Consider the following 17,335-nt stretch of genomic DNA (forward strand, 5'->3'; position numbering starts at 1 on the left):
AAAAATTTTTGTATATTGACAGCTTATCTGACACCTGGGAGGCCGCGCTAAAAGCAGCAGCTTTTGTCTACTGACAAATCGCAAACTGTCCATAGATGACGGATTTAGCCAATATCGTTTTTTTATAGGGTTTTATAGATCGTGCTAGATACCCTGAAACATGTCACCAAACTACGTACAACTCCTGTTGTAATTTGCAGTAGTTCATGAGCCATCACGGATCTGATTTCATTTGTCCTAGCAGAAGTAAACATTTCTGAAGGTTCAGCTATTTATTTATTTATTGTTTCCTTACGTGTGGTATTTTATCTCACTAGTTACCTATCCAACCGTCCTTTATTTAGGCCATGCCAATTACAACCTCCTTCGACATGTTTCTTTTAGCTAGGATGTATAAAATTTTATCATCTGTGGGTCCCTTTAGTACTGCGATCCAAATATGTAATACGTGGTGTGAAATTTTTAGTGTTCATTAGAAATTTTTAGCAAAAAATTTATTTTTCTAACATAAATGTGTCCTTACATGCTGCAACTTCAGCTAGGAGGGACCAACCACAACAGAGAGTGGTCGCCACCAATTCCAATTGTCCGACACAAGGACAAAGAACGGGTATGTCATGTTCTGAGCCAGATGACCAAATAATGTGTCGACGGCAATCCATCTTATATTTGGTCTAAAGGAGAGACGAAAAACCTTTTATGCCGTAAACTACTTTGACATGGTATATAAACTTAGAATCTGTTCCAATAATAATGGACCATTTTTGTAGCGTCATTTTTGTGAGGAAATCACCTGAAGGAAGCTTGACAACTTCATTTATACATTCAACCTATTCCCTATCATTTAAAACTTAAATTTATTACTTGTGGCTTATAACTAAGATTAATAGCTAGTGACTTACAACTGTACATATTTTTTATGTCCAAGTGGGTATTACACAATACTGCTATAATATGACTTACAACTAACATACTGAGTATATATATATATATATTTACTTCTGATAACGCCGTTGAACAAAGCTGTCATTGCATGAATGCTACTAAATTTGTTATGAAATAATTTATACTCTTATTTAATTTTACGCAAATTACAGATGTGTGGTGAAACATTGAAGAAATTCTATTCTTATTCTACCGACGTATATTACAAACGTATTTATAGCTTCTGTGTTTGGTTTCAGGTTTGAGTTTCATGCAGGGAGGAATGCCTCACAAGACTATTATTATATTGCAAAGTGGCAACGGACCCAATGCGCCCATCACGCTAACTGTAAGTCCATGTTCAAATTCTGCTATTATTGGTTTGCTTTGTTGCCTTTATTAAATTATTATCTGAATAGCCTGATGATCTTCCCAACCCCTAAACCACTCGAGCGATAGCTTCCCAAATTTGGGTAACATTTTGAACTTCTAATACGTTTGGTCAACAGCTTGTCACTAATGTTCCTGTCATGGAATATTCTAGATAATATTTTGTATCGTGTAATCTGCTTGTAGGCTGTCTGTCACATTTCCAGTAGACCATAGCCAACAAACAGAAATTTTAATATTCAATATTGTCCCACATAAGAATTCACACGTTTTATAAATTTTTAACATTTAAAATAAAAAATATTGGTAAAGGGTGAAATATTGGTAGCTTTTTTGGTTTTAAACCACAGTTAGCAGTTTATGTTACAGTCTTAATATTCAGAGGTAAGATTTTTGGAGTGAGCGCGGTCGAATCCAAAACCGAACGCCCAGAAATTAATCAAATCATTCGAGTGGAGAAATATTTATGTTGGACCTATCTCTAGTAAAGCTACTCAGTCATAATTGCACTGAAAGTTTTAAGCAAATGTTAAATAACTCGAGATTAACATTCTTTATTTTATAATTACTAACCAGTGCCCTTGAGGTGATTTTTCACAAAAAGGGCGCTATATAAATTAGCCAAATATTATTATTTTATAATATTACATATGATGGAAATCCCTTACTCGCTCCCTTAATCCACAATATCATGTTTAAAATGTTTGATTTTGTAGATAACTGTTTGGCTTTCAATTTATTTATTTTTGTTACATGTATTTTACACATTATTATTTTTATTAAGTATTACAATTGACACCCCTACAACAGTTGATAAGATGTCTGCAAATCTATTATTTTAAATGAGCAAAAATTTAGAAGCTTAGTTTTGTCACAAATTCACCTAAAACTTTAAATGTAATTTGTACAGTTGACCCGTGGTAATCTGACAAACGTTTTACAAGGCGGTGTCGGATGATCGAATTTGTCAGAGTATTGAGTATTGCCACCGAACCCTTGTAGTCCGGAACTTTTTTGAAAGGGAGTACCTTGTAATCTGCCAAATTACATTGCGCTATTGCGAGACGTGTAGGTATGTGTTGTACGATGCGACAGCATCAAACAGAAAATACCCGTCGAGCGAAACGTCACGGTGCCGCGAACAAGTTACAACATTGAAATTCATAAAAAATCCTGTAAATATTCATAGAGACGATGGAGCTAAGCTCAGTAGTTCTTGGTATCAGGTAATTGACGGCATATACACCAGAACTACACGCAAAAAAACCACAGCTCTTAGAGGGTTGGAGCTGGCAACACGGTATCGCATCTTCATACATAAACACACATTTCACGTCAACCTTAGATTACACATCTGCCCTGATGATGGACACTGCAATGCTGTCCGAAACGTTGGCTAAAGAAAGAGGTAGCGCAACACGACATAATACCCCAAAAACAAATCACTATAAAGTTACAACATGTTTAAGCATGTCAGATAATAAGTTCGTTAATTTTTGAAAATTTGTCAAATAATCTTTTCTCAAAACATGAGAAATGCAGATACGTTTCTTTTGCTTTATATACATTATCAAATATACATTCATAGATCATTTTATTTTTTATATTATTTTTATTTGGATGTTTAATATACATGTCTGTGTTTTATTTTTGTCTTGCTAATACATATCATTAGTGTCCTGTCTCTTTTGTAGGTTTAAGATTGAAAAATACAACATTATTGATGTTGTAGCCAAATATGTTTTTTTTCAAAATTTTTGTATTTTTTTTCTTTTTGAAGAATTTCAGGATTCTTTCAGTTTGGAGGAAGCGCAGCAGACCCAAAAAAATAATTTTGAAAAAAAAATCTATCTGCTGCAACAACATCATAAACGTCGTATTTTTTAATTTTACCACTCTAGTTCACTGAAAAAGTTCCAGACCGTCACTGGTCCATATAAGGTTATTTTGTAACCTTCAATATTATATTTAAATAATTTTACATATTATATTTATGAATTCCTCATTCAAAAACCATACCTTTATTTCCTCGCCCACAAACTCATAATACTTGTTGTGGCATACATGGTTAAAGTAATGGTTTTGTGTGGTAGTTCAATATGATTTAAAGGTATAGTTATATTGTAATGTTTATCAGTATATGTGCATAATATTAAATAGAAACAGAATAGAAACGGTGCATACTTTTTCAAGGTGAATAACCCGGGCGGGCTGGACGAAAACACTTTGAATAATTTGATTTCTCAGGCAACGGAGGCCATCACTCAGCAGCACGTCCAGCAGGTCGCCGCGCAAGGAAACTCTGTCATACAGGTACCTGTGCCTCATCCTCGCTCGGGGCTCTCTTCATTCATTCAATCAATCAATCAACTCGTGGAACACGGGCGCTGCTCATTTTGATACTACAATTCATTCTCACTTCATTCGTTTCGTTCTCCATTCATTTCATTCTTCATTCATTTATCTATTCATCCACTTCATTCGTTTCGTTCTCCATTCATTTCATTCTTCATTCATTTATCTATTCATCCACTTCATTCTTAATTTATTTCATTCTTGGATTATGGTCACCCTGAGGGTCTTTCATTCTCATTCTGTCACTGCTGTGACAAATTCATCCTCACATTGCAACAATAGGCTTCATTCCATTTGTTTATTTCATTTCAATCACTTCATTCTTCATAATATATGGTTCACGCTGGACATTCTCATTCTATCACTCAACTTCTTGAAAAATTCTTGACTCCATCTATATAATTTTACTCATTCACTTCATTCTTTATGCGTTTCATTCTTCATTCGTTTCATTCTTCATGGAGTAAAATAATGTGCAACAAATATCTCTTACATTTGCAACAACACCCACATACGAAGCAAAATATTTCATTCAGTCCATTGTTTTATTCGATTCATTAATTTTGTTTTTTAATGTGAGATACTCGTGCTTCATCTTTATCATAACAAACCTTTATCATCTTTTAGTATAAAATTTAGACATTATCACTCGCCCTTATCTTATGGTTCCGGTTTTGTAGTGTATTATAATATTAATCTGTTGTTATGTTTATTTATTTTATATACTATTTATTAAAACAATAATTACTTTTATCTTCTAAGAAGTTTTTAATACACTTTGCAACAGGAACGTGCAGTGTATAATGACAGAAGACAAATTTATTTGAAATTTGTATTTATCAAAAAAAAAAACTTTTTTATCTTGGAATATCCTCAGCATTGCATGTCCTTGCTTTGTAATTAATATTATTTGAGATCTCTAAGATATTTTTTCCAATAATTTCTTAAGGCGAATCTTAATGCCAAATCACTATTTTGATTCATCTTTATAACGAATTGGTGGACATTATGAATATCAAAAAATATGCTTTAGATAAATTGAAGGTTTTCCTATCGCTTCACTTGAGTATAATACAAATAAAAATGTAAATTACTCAAAAAATAATATAAATACAAACTACTGAAAAAAATATTTTTTCAATAGAAATGTATGAACGCATAAAGGAAACAACTTTAAAAAAATACAGTATTATAGCTAAGATTATCTGTGACAGTTTCACTCGATTAACTTTTTTGCTTTCTTACAAATTAAATAAAAACCAGTTTTGTGCTTGAAATCGAACGTTTCTAGACTCCGTTTGTCAAGCGATTAATGCCTATTACCTACCATATAAGGTATACCAAGAATATACACATTTTTGGCTTTTAGCTTCCTCTTAACTGGTGTTTTCTTTGGTCATACATTTAGGTGCATTTTCTAATACATTGAGAGATTATCTTTACCCTTGCTAAGTTTACATATATCTTCAGAATAGCTACAGGGTACAATTATTTTGATAAATATTACCTATAATTCTTCACCTTCAGTAACTCTCCAATCTATTGAATAATGATGTTTCCTTAGTTTTTCCCTCCAAACAGCTCTCCCTTCAATAATAACTGATCTGACACTCTTAAAACCCTGTGAAAAAACACAAAATGCCTACTTTTATATAATTGTGACTAGAATATGTATATTATTTATAATGGTTTACCTTGTTTTATGTACATATTCACTAATCTATTATGCATCTAATATATTTTGTAATTTAACATGCCCATGGGCACAATGTAGTTGTAAGTAACAAATAGATCAATCTCACCGATTAACTTTACTCAATTTCAATACCATCTTAAACAATTCTGAATTGAGGAGCTGGATGGAATGACAACTTAAACCTTTTTGGTATCTTCAATCCCTGCTATTAATCTGCCATGTAAATATTACTTGTGCAGGTTTTACACAGATAGAGCAACATGCTAAAGTTAGAATTCTAGTTAAAATGAATGCACATTTCAGAATAATTTGAATATGTTTTACTCAAAACTAAAATTTTAGTCGTTAAATTGAAACCAGTAACACTAAATAATAGGGATTAAAACATGTCACTGTATATGCACAGTCACAGTGTAGTAAGCATATTTTAAACCAGTTTGCACATCTATGAATTCATCCCCTTGCTCCGTTGTCTGTTTATCCATCTGTCCTGTGCTAATCCATACACCATTTCTATTTTATTTATGTATAACAATTTTTTAAATTAAATTTCAGAGCACCGGAGGAATGATACAAGCATCTACTGGAGTAATCCAATCAACACAGGGCGTACTACAACAGAATATGATGCACCAACCGGGAGTTATCAAGCAGCAAATAGTCCAGGGGCAGTCCCAACTCGTTCCCTGTCAGCAACCCGTCATAACACACCAGCCGCAACCTCAAATAATCTCCACCAACATGCAGCAAAGCCAAATCATACAAAACAACCAGCAGATGATACAAAACAACCAACAAATGATCCAGAACAACCAGAAAATTCTACAAGGCAACCAACAAGTTATCGTGCAACAGGGAAACCAACAGCAAATCTTACAAGGCAACCAACAAGTCATTGTACAGCAAGGAAATCAACAGCAAATCTTACAAGGCAACCAACAAGTCATCGTTCAGCAAGGAAACCAACAACAGTTTGGCCAGATCCAACAGATGATCGGCAGTAATCAACAGATTGTTGTCGGTAATCAACAGATCGTTGTGGGTAATCAACAAATCGTCGTCGGTAATCAACAGATTATGACGAGTAACGTCGGAGGAACGCACCAGATCATTAGTCAAGGGCAACAATTCAACATGAGCAGTAACCAACAGATTGTCTCCGTGTCGCAACCGTTCCAGGGCGGTAATAACATGGTTTCTACGACAGCTAGGATTATAAGTGGTAATCAGTATATTGTGGATCAACAAGGTAATCGACAGAATGTCGTTATTTCACAACAGGTTAATCAACAACAACAGCAGCAACAACAGCAGCAACAACAGCAGCAACAACAGCAGCAACAACAGCAGCAACAACAGCAACAACAACAGCAACAACAGCAGCAGCAACAGCAGCAACAACAGCAGCAGCAACATCAACAACAGCAACAAGTTAATCAGATCAAGCAAGAGAAAAAGATCATAGTTAACAATGCCCAGTTGATGTCGGGACAGAAGATTATAGTATCGGGACAGCAGCAGTTTCAAGGGAACACTAAAATAATTTCCAATCAGCAGCAACAACAGCAAGTCCACATAGAGCCGCAAGCGAAGGTGGGTTTATTCTATTTTTCACTGTCCTTTTACCTATTGGAAGTCAGCAATCATCGAGGCAATTTTTACTTTGGAGACAAAGCTCAAAAACCCTTTATGTTTCTTACCCATTTTAGTAACATCGGTTTTTCGTTTTGTATTCTGTTCATCCGAGATTATTCTACACAGTGTTAAATTTTGATTAGTTATTAATTGTAATGTCTTTGCTTTTGTATAGTGTCCTTGCCCTTTATGATGGCGGAATATTAGTCAACTCCTCGTGTATATGTAGTTGCCTCTCTGTCATACAAGACTTCAGTCGCACATTCATTACATAATGTAATTATTGTATATTATTGTTCTACTTCTTCAGAAGGAGCCCCCTGTGACACCAAAGAAGATTCCAGATGAACCCTGGGTTTGCCAATGGAGAGGCTGTGATACGTAAGTATTATTATTCTCTATCTATATGTAATGTAGGTAGTACTCTTTTTACACATATCCGTCAAACCTCGGAAGGACATCACTAATCACTAAATCATATTCCATTAGGACAGATCTGACCAGGGCGTCCATTCATTATTACTAACCACAAACATCATATTCCATTAGAACCTCTGAAGGATAGATAAACTCCTACCTTGGCTCTGTGCTTATGTGTATATCCCTGTCTGTTTCCTTTTTTGTTTCTTCTTGTTTGTTCTACGTAAACTCCCTTTTTCTATTTGTGTACTGTTTTGTATGTGAAACTTATAATTTTTATATCAAAATACCAATTTAAAATTGTAACTATTGACTCCTATCTATGTATTATAAGTTCTTCTCGTCCTACAATGCGTTTGTAACTCATCGGGATTGCTCTAGCAAGAAATAAAAAATAAAATGTATATCGATGTATTGTGTAACATCTCATTACCACATTGTTGTGTGAATTAATTGTGACCCTACTCCAATTGCCTTAATTAACAAGGCTACTCCGCTGCATGCTAATACTTGACCTTCCTTTGCTTCTCCTGCCAAACACTACCCAGTGCAAGTGACCATGAACTTCTCCAGGTGCAGTTGTAGATATGTTGTAGGCAGACAGCTGGTGGCCTGTTTTGAATGCCTGGCTCTTCCAGAATGGATAGATTGGTGCACCGTGCTATCGATTTGAAAGTAAAGTGTTAATTTTTCTACAGGGTGTTTGAGAGTGCCGCTGCCGTGTATGCCCACGCCTGCACAGTCCACTGCAACAGGAACGAGCTGCCCTGTTTATGGGCGCACTGTGACCAGCTGCCCCGGAAAAGATTCTCTCTAATGACTCACCTGCAGGATCGCCATTGCTCAGCTGAGGTGAGATTATTCTACAAATATTTACTATAAGCTGTTTGTGTGATCCCAATACAGGAGACTAAGTACACTGTTTAGTAACTACCCGTCAAGTAAAACAGTGGTGAAATAGATAATATACACTACTCAAAGGGTAGTACTGCGACAGTTTACTCAGACGTGGCGAAATACCCCACTGGAGCCAGTGGGACATTGCATTACTGTAAGTAGATTTTTACTAGAAATACCCAGATTATGGACTCCCAACCAATAGGTCCCTATCTCAACATTTAAATACACAAAAGTGTCCATTGACTGTGATGCATTTGTAATATGTGTTTTGTATTTCCATAATATCTGTAGCAGTGTAGGTACTTAACATAGTATTTAACCATCAGGTATAACCCGTGTAAAACATTAAAGTGAGTTCGGGAGGATTGTTCCATTGTAGGAAAAGTAAAAATAACAAAATAACTATACTCGCAGAAATGTGAAGTGGCGCGTTATCTTGGACTATTTACGAAGATAAAGAATTCCTCTAGGCACTCTTCAACCTCAGTAAAAGGGGATAAATCTCACTATCAGTATCAGCTATTCAGCCTAGGATATCTCTAAGACTTCGCTGTAAGGGACGACACATCCCACTACCAGTATCAGGTCTTGAGCCTGCGACCGGCTTGTGATCTCTGCTCGTTCAAGGCCATGCACTTGCTTTTATAGACCGCTGGCGGTACATTCTTCGTTAGGTAGAATGTAGATGTAGGCTAGCCACTGATTGATGAACTGTATGACCAATAGGAGATCTACGATGACCTCTGTTTGTAGATAAAGATGCTGTATTAGGTGTGAGCGAGAAAGTATTCAGGTTCTAACGGTTTTGCATTGTTACACCTGTTGAATTTATATTCTTTAGGCGTTACGAGCTTCGCAAATGCAGCGCCGCAAAGGCGGTGCCCCCCCTCCGTCCCCCGCCCCTGACGCCAAGACGGAGGCCTCCCCAAGCCCCGCTGAGCCCCAGCCCTCCCCGCAGCCGGGCATCACCCAACCGGGCACCGTCCTGGGCATCGGGGGAACCAGCTTCGCCACTAACGCCGCCCTGCACGCCATCAAGCGACACGCCGTGGACTTCCTCAATCCCCGGGAGCTCATGGTAAGCTTACTAGAACATACTAATTAACCGTCACATGATCATTCTACCTTGCAAGGGGAAAGAACATACTACACTAACCTAACCTAACCATTACATTTATTCCTGGCACACACATGTCTCCTTTTGCTGATTCTTTGGGGCTCCGCCCCATTCGTTATCTACATATATTTTTTTAAGAAAGACAAAAATTCCCAGGTTACGAATAACCTGACAATATTTGAAAATCTCTTACTACCATCACAGTAAGCGGAAAATTTTGCTTATGTCTTGATGGAGGACTTGGCCAGCCGAGGAATTGATCACACTACGCCTGGGTGGGACCCACCCAAAATAATAATTTCACATATTCTTTGTCTCTTCCAGTTATTATCATAAAATTACATTTACTAGCACAACACATAACCTATTTCAATTTCCAGCCAATTTCTAACCACACTTTGTTTTCCGCCTATTTTCCCTCCATTAATTCATCTACCAAAATAAGTACATTGTTTTTCCTACACTGTAAACACAATATTCAAATATGAATGAGAATCTTGCGAGACAGTACCTACCCCGATTTCTCAACACTACAATATCTTTAATTGTTAACCTCCCCAGAATAAAGACTTTGGAGCATATATATAAATGTAATAATGTAAAATATTTACTTACTAAAACTGGTTTGGTGTTGGTTTATAGAACAGAGCCGAGGCCAGCAGGAATACTGTAGAAACTCCGGTGAGAATAATATTACTAACAGAACTATGTTTATGTTTTTTGTTTGTGGCTTATGATGTGTTGTTATTCTGTATTATGTTTCAATGGTTTTTGTTGTTCCAGTATGCTTTATCTGCATGTTATTTTTGAAAAATCAAATATTGACAGAGTGTGTGATGTAATTTTATTTTTCTCCCGTAAAATAGGTACCTGCACATACCTTGACCACATGTGAACATGAGTGCCACTGGTCTTTATTTGGTATTAAATAAATGTAGAAAGTATGTTGAAAGCTTTATGTTTCTGATTTCACTACCCATGAGTTTTGGCCATCAATATAGTCTTGCAGGGTAGGGTGTTGGCTGTCAATATTGTTGTTTCCTGTCAAGATTGCCGTAATGTATAAGAAAAATTCACAACACAAAAAAACAATCTCGTCCAACAACTTCACCAAACTTAAAATAAATAATCACGAAATAGTTTAAGTATCGGGTAAGAGACGAATGTATAACAGAGTGAGAAGGAAATAGATTTGGCACTCCAATATTGTCGTAATATCGGTAACCGAACAAACTCACCGTCAAGATAAGGCAATACGTCAACAGGTGTAGGCAAGACCGACAATACGGAAATACCTTGCCGGCAAGAAATTGTTGTAAAAAGATTACTAGTTTATCAGAGCTTTTGTAGTATTCACGACAGAGATGTGAAACAGTTATTTTTTTAGTAGATAACATTGTAGTTTTTGTTCTGTATTTGATGTTTTCTGTGTAGTTTTTTTGTTCTTGTGTTGTCGATATTACATATTATTTTTCCTTTATAAGGTTTTTCATGGAATCATTAATTCAAAAGAAACGATAAAGTTGCCGAATTCCGCCTCACACACGCAATTTAAAAAAAATTACACTTGATTTCAAGTTAATTACCACTGGAAACAACTATTTTAGTAGGAAGAGATGTAAAACATGCACAGAATACAGATTGAACTTTGATTGAGAAAAAAATGGAACATTAACCTGTGGTGTCCCAGGAAATTCCAAGCTCAATTTCCAAAGGCTCAAATTCCAAAATCAAACGTCAAGTGTCCACTTAAATTTTTTTTGTGTCGCATTGTATAAGTATATGATAACAATTCTTCCAGATTTCGGTAGTTTATACAACTGTTGTTACTAATAATATTATTTTGTACAAGAAACCTGTAAATAAATAATGCTAAAAATATAATTATTCATTATAACATAAAATTTTTTACATTTCTTACGAAGTTAATTTTCACCACTTTTCTTGGGTGAAATATTATAAAAATTATATCAAAATAATGTAGATAAAACTATCTTTCTGATGATACCTCAAATCTATTATTTCCACAATAAATTTATATCAAAAATAATGAAAGAAGACGCTTTGACACTAAAAACGCGGCAAATATTTCGTTGGCATTCCACAGAAAAATTCTTTGTAAAAAATCTGAAAAGCTAGAAGTCATTCCGGTATTTGCTGCATAAAGAACGAGAATAGCCCAAGCGATTGTGACCTTGTTCTTCATACAAATTCCTTATACATAAGGGTCAAAATCGCACATAATTTTTTTTTTTTTTTAATTCGTAGATAATGTGCCGCACTCACATATGCGGTCCCGGGATATGACGGGTTAATGCATTTGAAACCATCGTTTGCGTATTAAGCGTTAGGCGGAATTCGACAACTTTATCAAGGAAACTTCTCGATCTGAAACTTATCAGATAAATTAGGCCATTTTTTTTAAGGGACTGAAATAACAAAACTTCTTTTTACCTTATAAGTGGGTTTCACTGTACATACCAATGGTATATTATTGTCGCCATCACATGGTATCTGAGAATGACTTATACTGGATGAATTCGCAGCAATAAGGCCGATTTACACTTTAATTAGTAGCAAGTGCAAGTAATAAGTGCGCTAAGTGTAAGCGGACCCGTCAAGTGTACAATGTTTAAGCTTAAATGTGTTAAACAACTTTCTATACAGTTAATACTAATCACTTGTTATCGATCAAAATGTAAATCGGCCTTTACATGTACAATGTACAATAAATTTCAAAATATATAATAATAACTATTTGTGTGTTTTTTTTGTATGTTTTAAAACACAGCATAACTTTGCTGTGTGCATGTTATTAATAAAACTTTTGTTAGTATTTCGAAATGATAAAATAATCCTCTATTAGTAGTAATTGACTTCTGTAAACAATTGTTGTGAATGTTCCAGGACGACAATGAAGGTCCCGTGACGAAGAGTATTCGACTGACGGCTGCCCTTATTCTGCGGAACATCGTGATATATTCACACAGTGGACGCAGGTAAACACACATTAACTAGCTACCTTCATCCCGTTTCTCCGCAGAGACCGCCACACAACTCTCAACTCGACCTGGATGACCTTATACTAGTGCCAACCGCATTGAGTCCTCCCATTAATGGAGTTTCCGGCATTTACCTTCTTTCAATATCTCTATCAGCCTTTCTTGATCTGAATATTCCATCATTCAATTCAATAGTATATTGTACACTGTTTTGGTACTCTCTCTTTCAAACAATAACCGTCTTACTCATAATAGATAATACGGAACGGTAAGAACAGGTTACTAGAAAACGTTACATGCATGCATACTGCATATTCCAGCCGTATTACCGCAGTATTAGTGGCTGACAGACTTTTAAACCGCCTGACCCCAAGGATTAGGGAGGTATCACTATTGTATTACGACGGAGATCGCGTACTTTACTAACAATTGACAAATATCGATCATTTGCGCAGTGAAAATGTAAAAAAGTAGTATATTTGCAGTAGCTTCAAAATATCGATTTTAGCATAATCAAACTGGCCAAATTTCTAAGCAATTTTTTTTTTTTTTTTTTTTCTTTATTCATAAAAATATATTTGGATACAGGTTTTTTACATGCTTTTCAACTACCACACTAGACACATGTCCGTATTATTCAAAGCACATCAGGTCAATGACTTCGCAAATGTCATCTGGAAAAACGTGAAGTTAACAACTAGACGCGAAATGACCGTGTTTTTGAGGATTGGAACAGAGTGGTGCCAGTCTAAAATAATTTTGCATGAATATTATTATGAGTACATAAATATCTGAACCCGAGCAGTATACGGCCCTCTTTACCTTATAGCTATACCAGCGCTGCAGCGGCGTTTTAGGGAATTTTTTATTTTTATTAATTTTTAATTTTTATTTTTAGGGAAGACTGCATGATTTTTTTATTTATTGTTTTTGTGTTTAATTCGTAGAACTCCATTTAATTTTTTTATAAATTTAATTTAGATTAAATTTGATAATATTATTATTACTGCAGAACTTAATAATAATATTATCAAATTTAATCTAAATTAAATTTATAAAAAAAAAAAAAAAAAGACTGCATGACTTTGGGCTTGCCTTTTATTGACTACAATATTATCATCAATTGAATTGACTAATTCCATCTAATTTTCAGGTTGTTACGAGGGTACGAGCCCCACCTTGCCGGGATAGCCCTGAGTGGGGTGGAAGCTTCCAGAACTGTAGCCCAAGTCCTCTACGACATGAACTGCATCTAAATACTGCGTTGTATCAATAATTCTCATATTGTTAATTATATTTTTATAGTAATAAGTGCCAACCCTGAGGAGGGCGCCACTAATTAAATATTAAGGACCAGCGCTGGAAATAAAACTACCAAGTACTATAATTAGTACAGAGCCAGTACTCACAGCCAGAAGCCACATTTGGGGAGTATTATTGCACCATGTCTGAAGTAAACTGTGGATAATTATCTGTTGAGTAAATGCGTGTTTATACTTAAAGTTACTTCATGAGTAGTTGCTCGACAGTTTACTCGTAGGTGGTGAAATCGAATGTTTAAAGACGGGTCAGTCCTACTTAGTAATTTCTCAGGATGGATAGAAATTAATTAATATGAACTGTGTATTATGGCTTCCAATTTTACAAAAAAAACTCCACTCAAGTCTTATGCTGTTGTTTAAATTATTTTCAAATTCATATCCATCTCACAGTAGTGTAAAGACAGTTGTTTCAGAGAATTTGAATAATTCATCAAATCAAAATAAGTTCTGTGAAAGTCCTATTCAAGTTCCGTGTAACAACTGGCCCATGGTGAAATAATAATAGTAACCCTGCCTAAGTCTTATTTAAGCCAGTGCATTAAAATCCGGTAGCAATTTGACGATTCTCTTAGGTTGGGTTGTTTCCAACTCTCCTAGTTGAACACCAGTCTCGGTCTGTTTCAGCTTTGATCATTTAATTGCGATCAGTTGTCAAGCACAACAATCGTGTTGGTATCACAATAGTACCGCAGCTGTTTTGCCAGCCGATCACAATTTGCCCTAAAGCTGCAACGCACTGAGTACCAGTTATAGCCATACATATAGTCTGAACTGGTTTATTTTCATGTAAATATTAGAATTTTTTTATGATTTATCAGTTAACAAATTGGGTTTAATTTATCTATACCTTTTTTGCGGTAACTCATAGTACAAGTGGGAAACTGGTGAATCCACACATGTCTAAAAAAAAAATTTAATATCTGATATATATACAGGGTGTCCGGAAACTCGTAGTACAAGCGGGAAACTGGTGAATCTACATCACATTTGGAGTCGATTTTGTAGTATATTTTTTTTTTATTTGAGCTTTCGTTATCGAGTAAATCGAGTTTGAAGTTGATTTTTTTAAATTTTTTTTTTAATCAAATTTCGTATAAATTATTACTGAAGATCAAAGTACCCAACTAATTAAAACTATTTGAAAGTAAAACAAATGAAGAAACTCGGATTTGAAGCATTATTTTGAAATCACCCTTCATTTAACCCGGTGTAATCATAAAATATTTCTGCTCTGCAGGGTTAAAACATCTGTTACTCAACCCTAAACACCAGAAAAAACTTTAACCCTAAAATAGCCGAAAAATATTTTTTTTTGGTTTTTTTTTTTTTCTTTTTGAAAATGCTCAAATCAAAAAACTTTATGTTTTTTTGGGTTCCCCATGTGGTGTAGATTCTCCAGTTTCCCGCTTGTACTACGAGTTTCCGGACACCGTGTATATATATATATTTTTTTTTACTTTTGTTTGACAACTAAAGGGGTTTAGGCATTAAAATAGCCAATATTAACTCCTAGAGGCCAATGTTTTTCAAATTTTACCTAAAAATTCCAATTTGGACTCAATTTACTCGAAAATGAAAGCTCAAATCAAAAAAAGCTATACCACAAAATTGACTCCAAATGTGATGTAGATTCACTAGTTTCCCGCTTGTACAGTGAGTTTCCGGACACTGCTTATATATTTTTAAAATTTATTTGTTTGGTTTTTTTTTTAAACGATGTTTTCCTGTATTAAATAAATAGACTATAATTTGGGAGCGTTTTCACAAAGACAAATATCTACCCAGAATAGTTTTTCTTCTTTTTTTTTAAATCAATATATTTACCTGCTTTATGTATAATAGAAAATGATAAATTTTCACTAAGTGAAATATCTACTTACATACACTACTTATATTATTGTAAAAGTGCTATTATTATCATATATTTCAATGTATCTGAATAGGACCCCAGTTATATAAAAAAATATACATATATATTTCTGATCCCCTATCAAAAAGTTTGCATAGGTTTTTTATTACTTACCCATTTTTTGTATTATTTGTAATCAATGATAGGTGTTATATTTTAAATTTTTATGTATACGTTTTTTTGGTTGAATTAGGTACTTTGAAAGATAAAGCAAACAGTGATTTTATAGTAGAACTGAAATGTATTGATATTTTGTGTCGTGAAAACCTTTTTTTTTTCAAATAAATATTTATTTCTCTTTCGTCAAAATTCTCAATTTTTACTTATTTTTTATAAAGATGACTTCCAGAATGAATGGAATTTTCTTATTATTCTTCATGGTCTAACAATCAATTGAATGTGCGTTTAAAGATTATCACAAAATATTAACCCCGAGTGATTCACAAACTGTCTTAGGAAAAAATAAGTTTTTGTATATATTTCTGTTTGTGAAGACACTCCTCATTTGCAAACCTGTGATTAGCTAAGTAGATAAGTATTTGATTTTGAGAGCATTATTTATTATTTTATGAAACTTTTCTTTTTAATAAAAAATTTTATGTTTAGAGTATTCATTTTCTATTATTTAACCTTTCCGTTGCCAACAGGGAGCCAAAATCTCCAAAACTACTCTTCTCTGTATACGTAATAATAATGTTAAATAGAGACCTTATAGTTTTGGTATTTTTCGTATTCCTACTAAAAAATAAAAAATAAAAAAAAACAAGTTCTAGATTTTTTAAATATGTAGGTATTTTCTTTCATTCACATTCCTTTCCAAAAATAATATTTCTTGCTCACTGGAAGCATACGACAGTGACACAGTGTTAACATAACTATGATGGCCGATGGCTGGCCATAACGCAGTGGTCTTGATAAGTCAAGAGGTTAAATTTCCACGCAAAACTTAAATAAAAAGATTTAAAAACAAAGCTTTTGAATTTCAAAATGTTAAATAACGACTGTTTTTAACTCTTTGCACGCGGCCGTATCAACTGTTGTTACGGCAAAAAGTCTATACTCACACGCGGCTGTATCAACAGTTGATACGGAAACTTTGAATGCCGATATTCCAGCGGTCTTTTGACATAAATTTATTTCGCGCTCGCTTGAACATTCGTAGAACTATCACGATGCTGACATCTACAAGAATTTCTCGAAAATAAAATTGTATTTCATTAAAAAACATTGATAATCAAGTGAGCCTCTTTGCGCCTTCGAGTGCTATAGTTTACAATTTTGTCAACAGATAGCGTTAGTTCAATTTTGTTATTATATTAAGTGTAATAAAATTTAAGTGTCCAGTTTTAGAAAAAGTTTTCATAACAAAAAATGATAAGTGCTCATGGTGTTCCACTTGTGTCTATCACCTAAGTACACACACGCCGAGTGAATGGCGGGACCACATTCAAAAGATACGGTACGTCTTTGTGTGAAATTTTATGATTTTGTTTTTATAAACATCTAAGAGTGTTGACACACGAGGATTTGTTTTCATATTGTGGAGAATAATCTGTTCTGTCTATATAGTCCAATAAATCATGCCAGAATGCTATAATTTGACATTTAATTGCGTGCATAGGTATTTGAAAATATGTACCGCGTACGGGTATAGATAAAACGGAG

General features: G+C 34.5%; 1 protein-coding gene across 6 annotated transcripts in view; it reads left to right on the forward strand.

Moving 5' to 3' along the window:
- Bap170 (Brahma associated protein 170kD) overlaps nucleotides 1-14,782 on the forward strand; it is a 56,097-nt gene extending 41,315 nt beyond the window's left edge. For 4 of the 6 annotated variants that reach the window (XM_089644395.1, XM_089644396.1, XM_089644399.1 and 1 more), the window contains exons 22-30: nucleotides 1,185-1,273; nucleotides 3,508-3,627; nucleotides 5,921-6,958; nucleotides 7,311-7,381; nucleotides 8,119-8,272; nucleotides 9,162-9,398; nucleotides 10,080-10,118; nucleotides 12,345-12,436; nucleotides 13,593-14,782. In XM_089644395.1, coding sequence (XP_089500521.1) covers nucleotides 1,185-1,273; nucleotides 3,508-3,627; nucleotides 5,921-6,958; nucleotides 7,311-7,381; nucleotides 8,119-8,272; nucleotides 9,162-9,398; nucleotides 10,080-10,118; nucleotides 12,345-12,436; nucleotides 13,593-13,695 — 1,943 coding nt within the window. In that variant the 3' untranslated portion in view covers nucleotides 13,696-14,782. The remainder of the gene's footprint in view (nucleotides 1-1,184; nucleotides 1,274-3,507; nucleotides 3,628-5,920; nucleotides 6,959-7,310; nucleotides 7,382-8,118; nucleotides 8,273-9,161; nucleotides 9,399-10,079; nucleotides 10,119-12,344; nucleotides 12,437-13,592) is intronic. The other 2 variants (XM_089644398.1, XM_089644400.1) reach the window with 2 other exon arrangements.
- The last annotated feature ends 2,553 nt before the right edge of the window (nucleotides 14,783-17,335 follow it).

Source organism: Hesperophylax consimilis, chromosome 21, assembly GCF_061612785.1.
Source record: "Hesperophylax consimilis isolate HC1 chromosome 21, BYU_Hcon_1.0, whole genome shotgun sequence".
Lineage (NCBI taxonomy): Eukaryota > Metazoa > Arthropoda > Insecta > Trichoptera > Limnephilidae > Hesperophylax > Hesperophylax consimilis.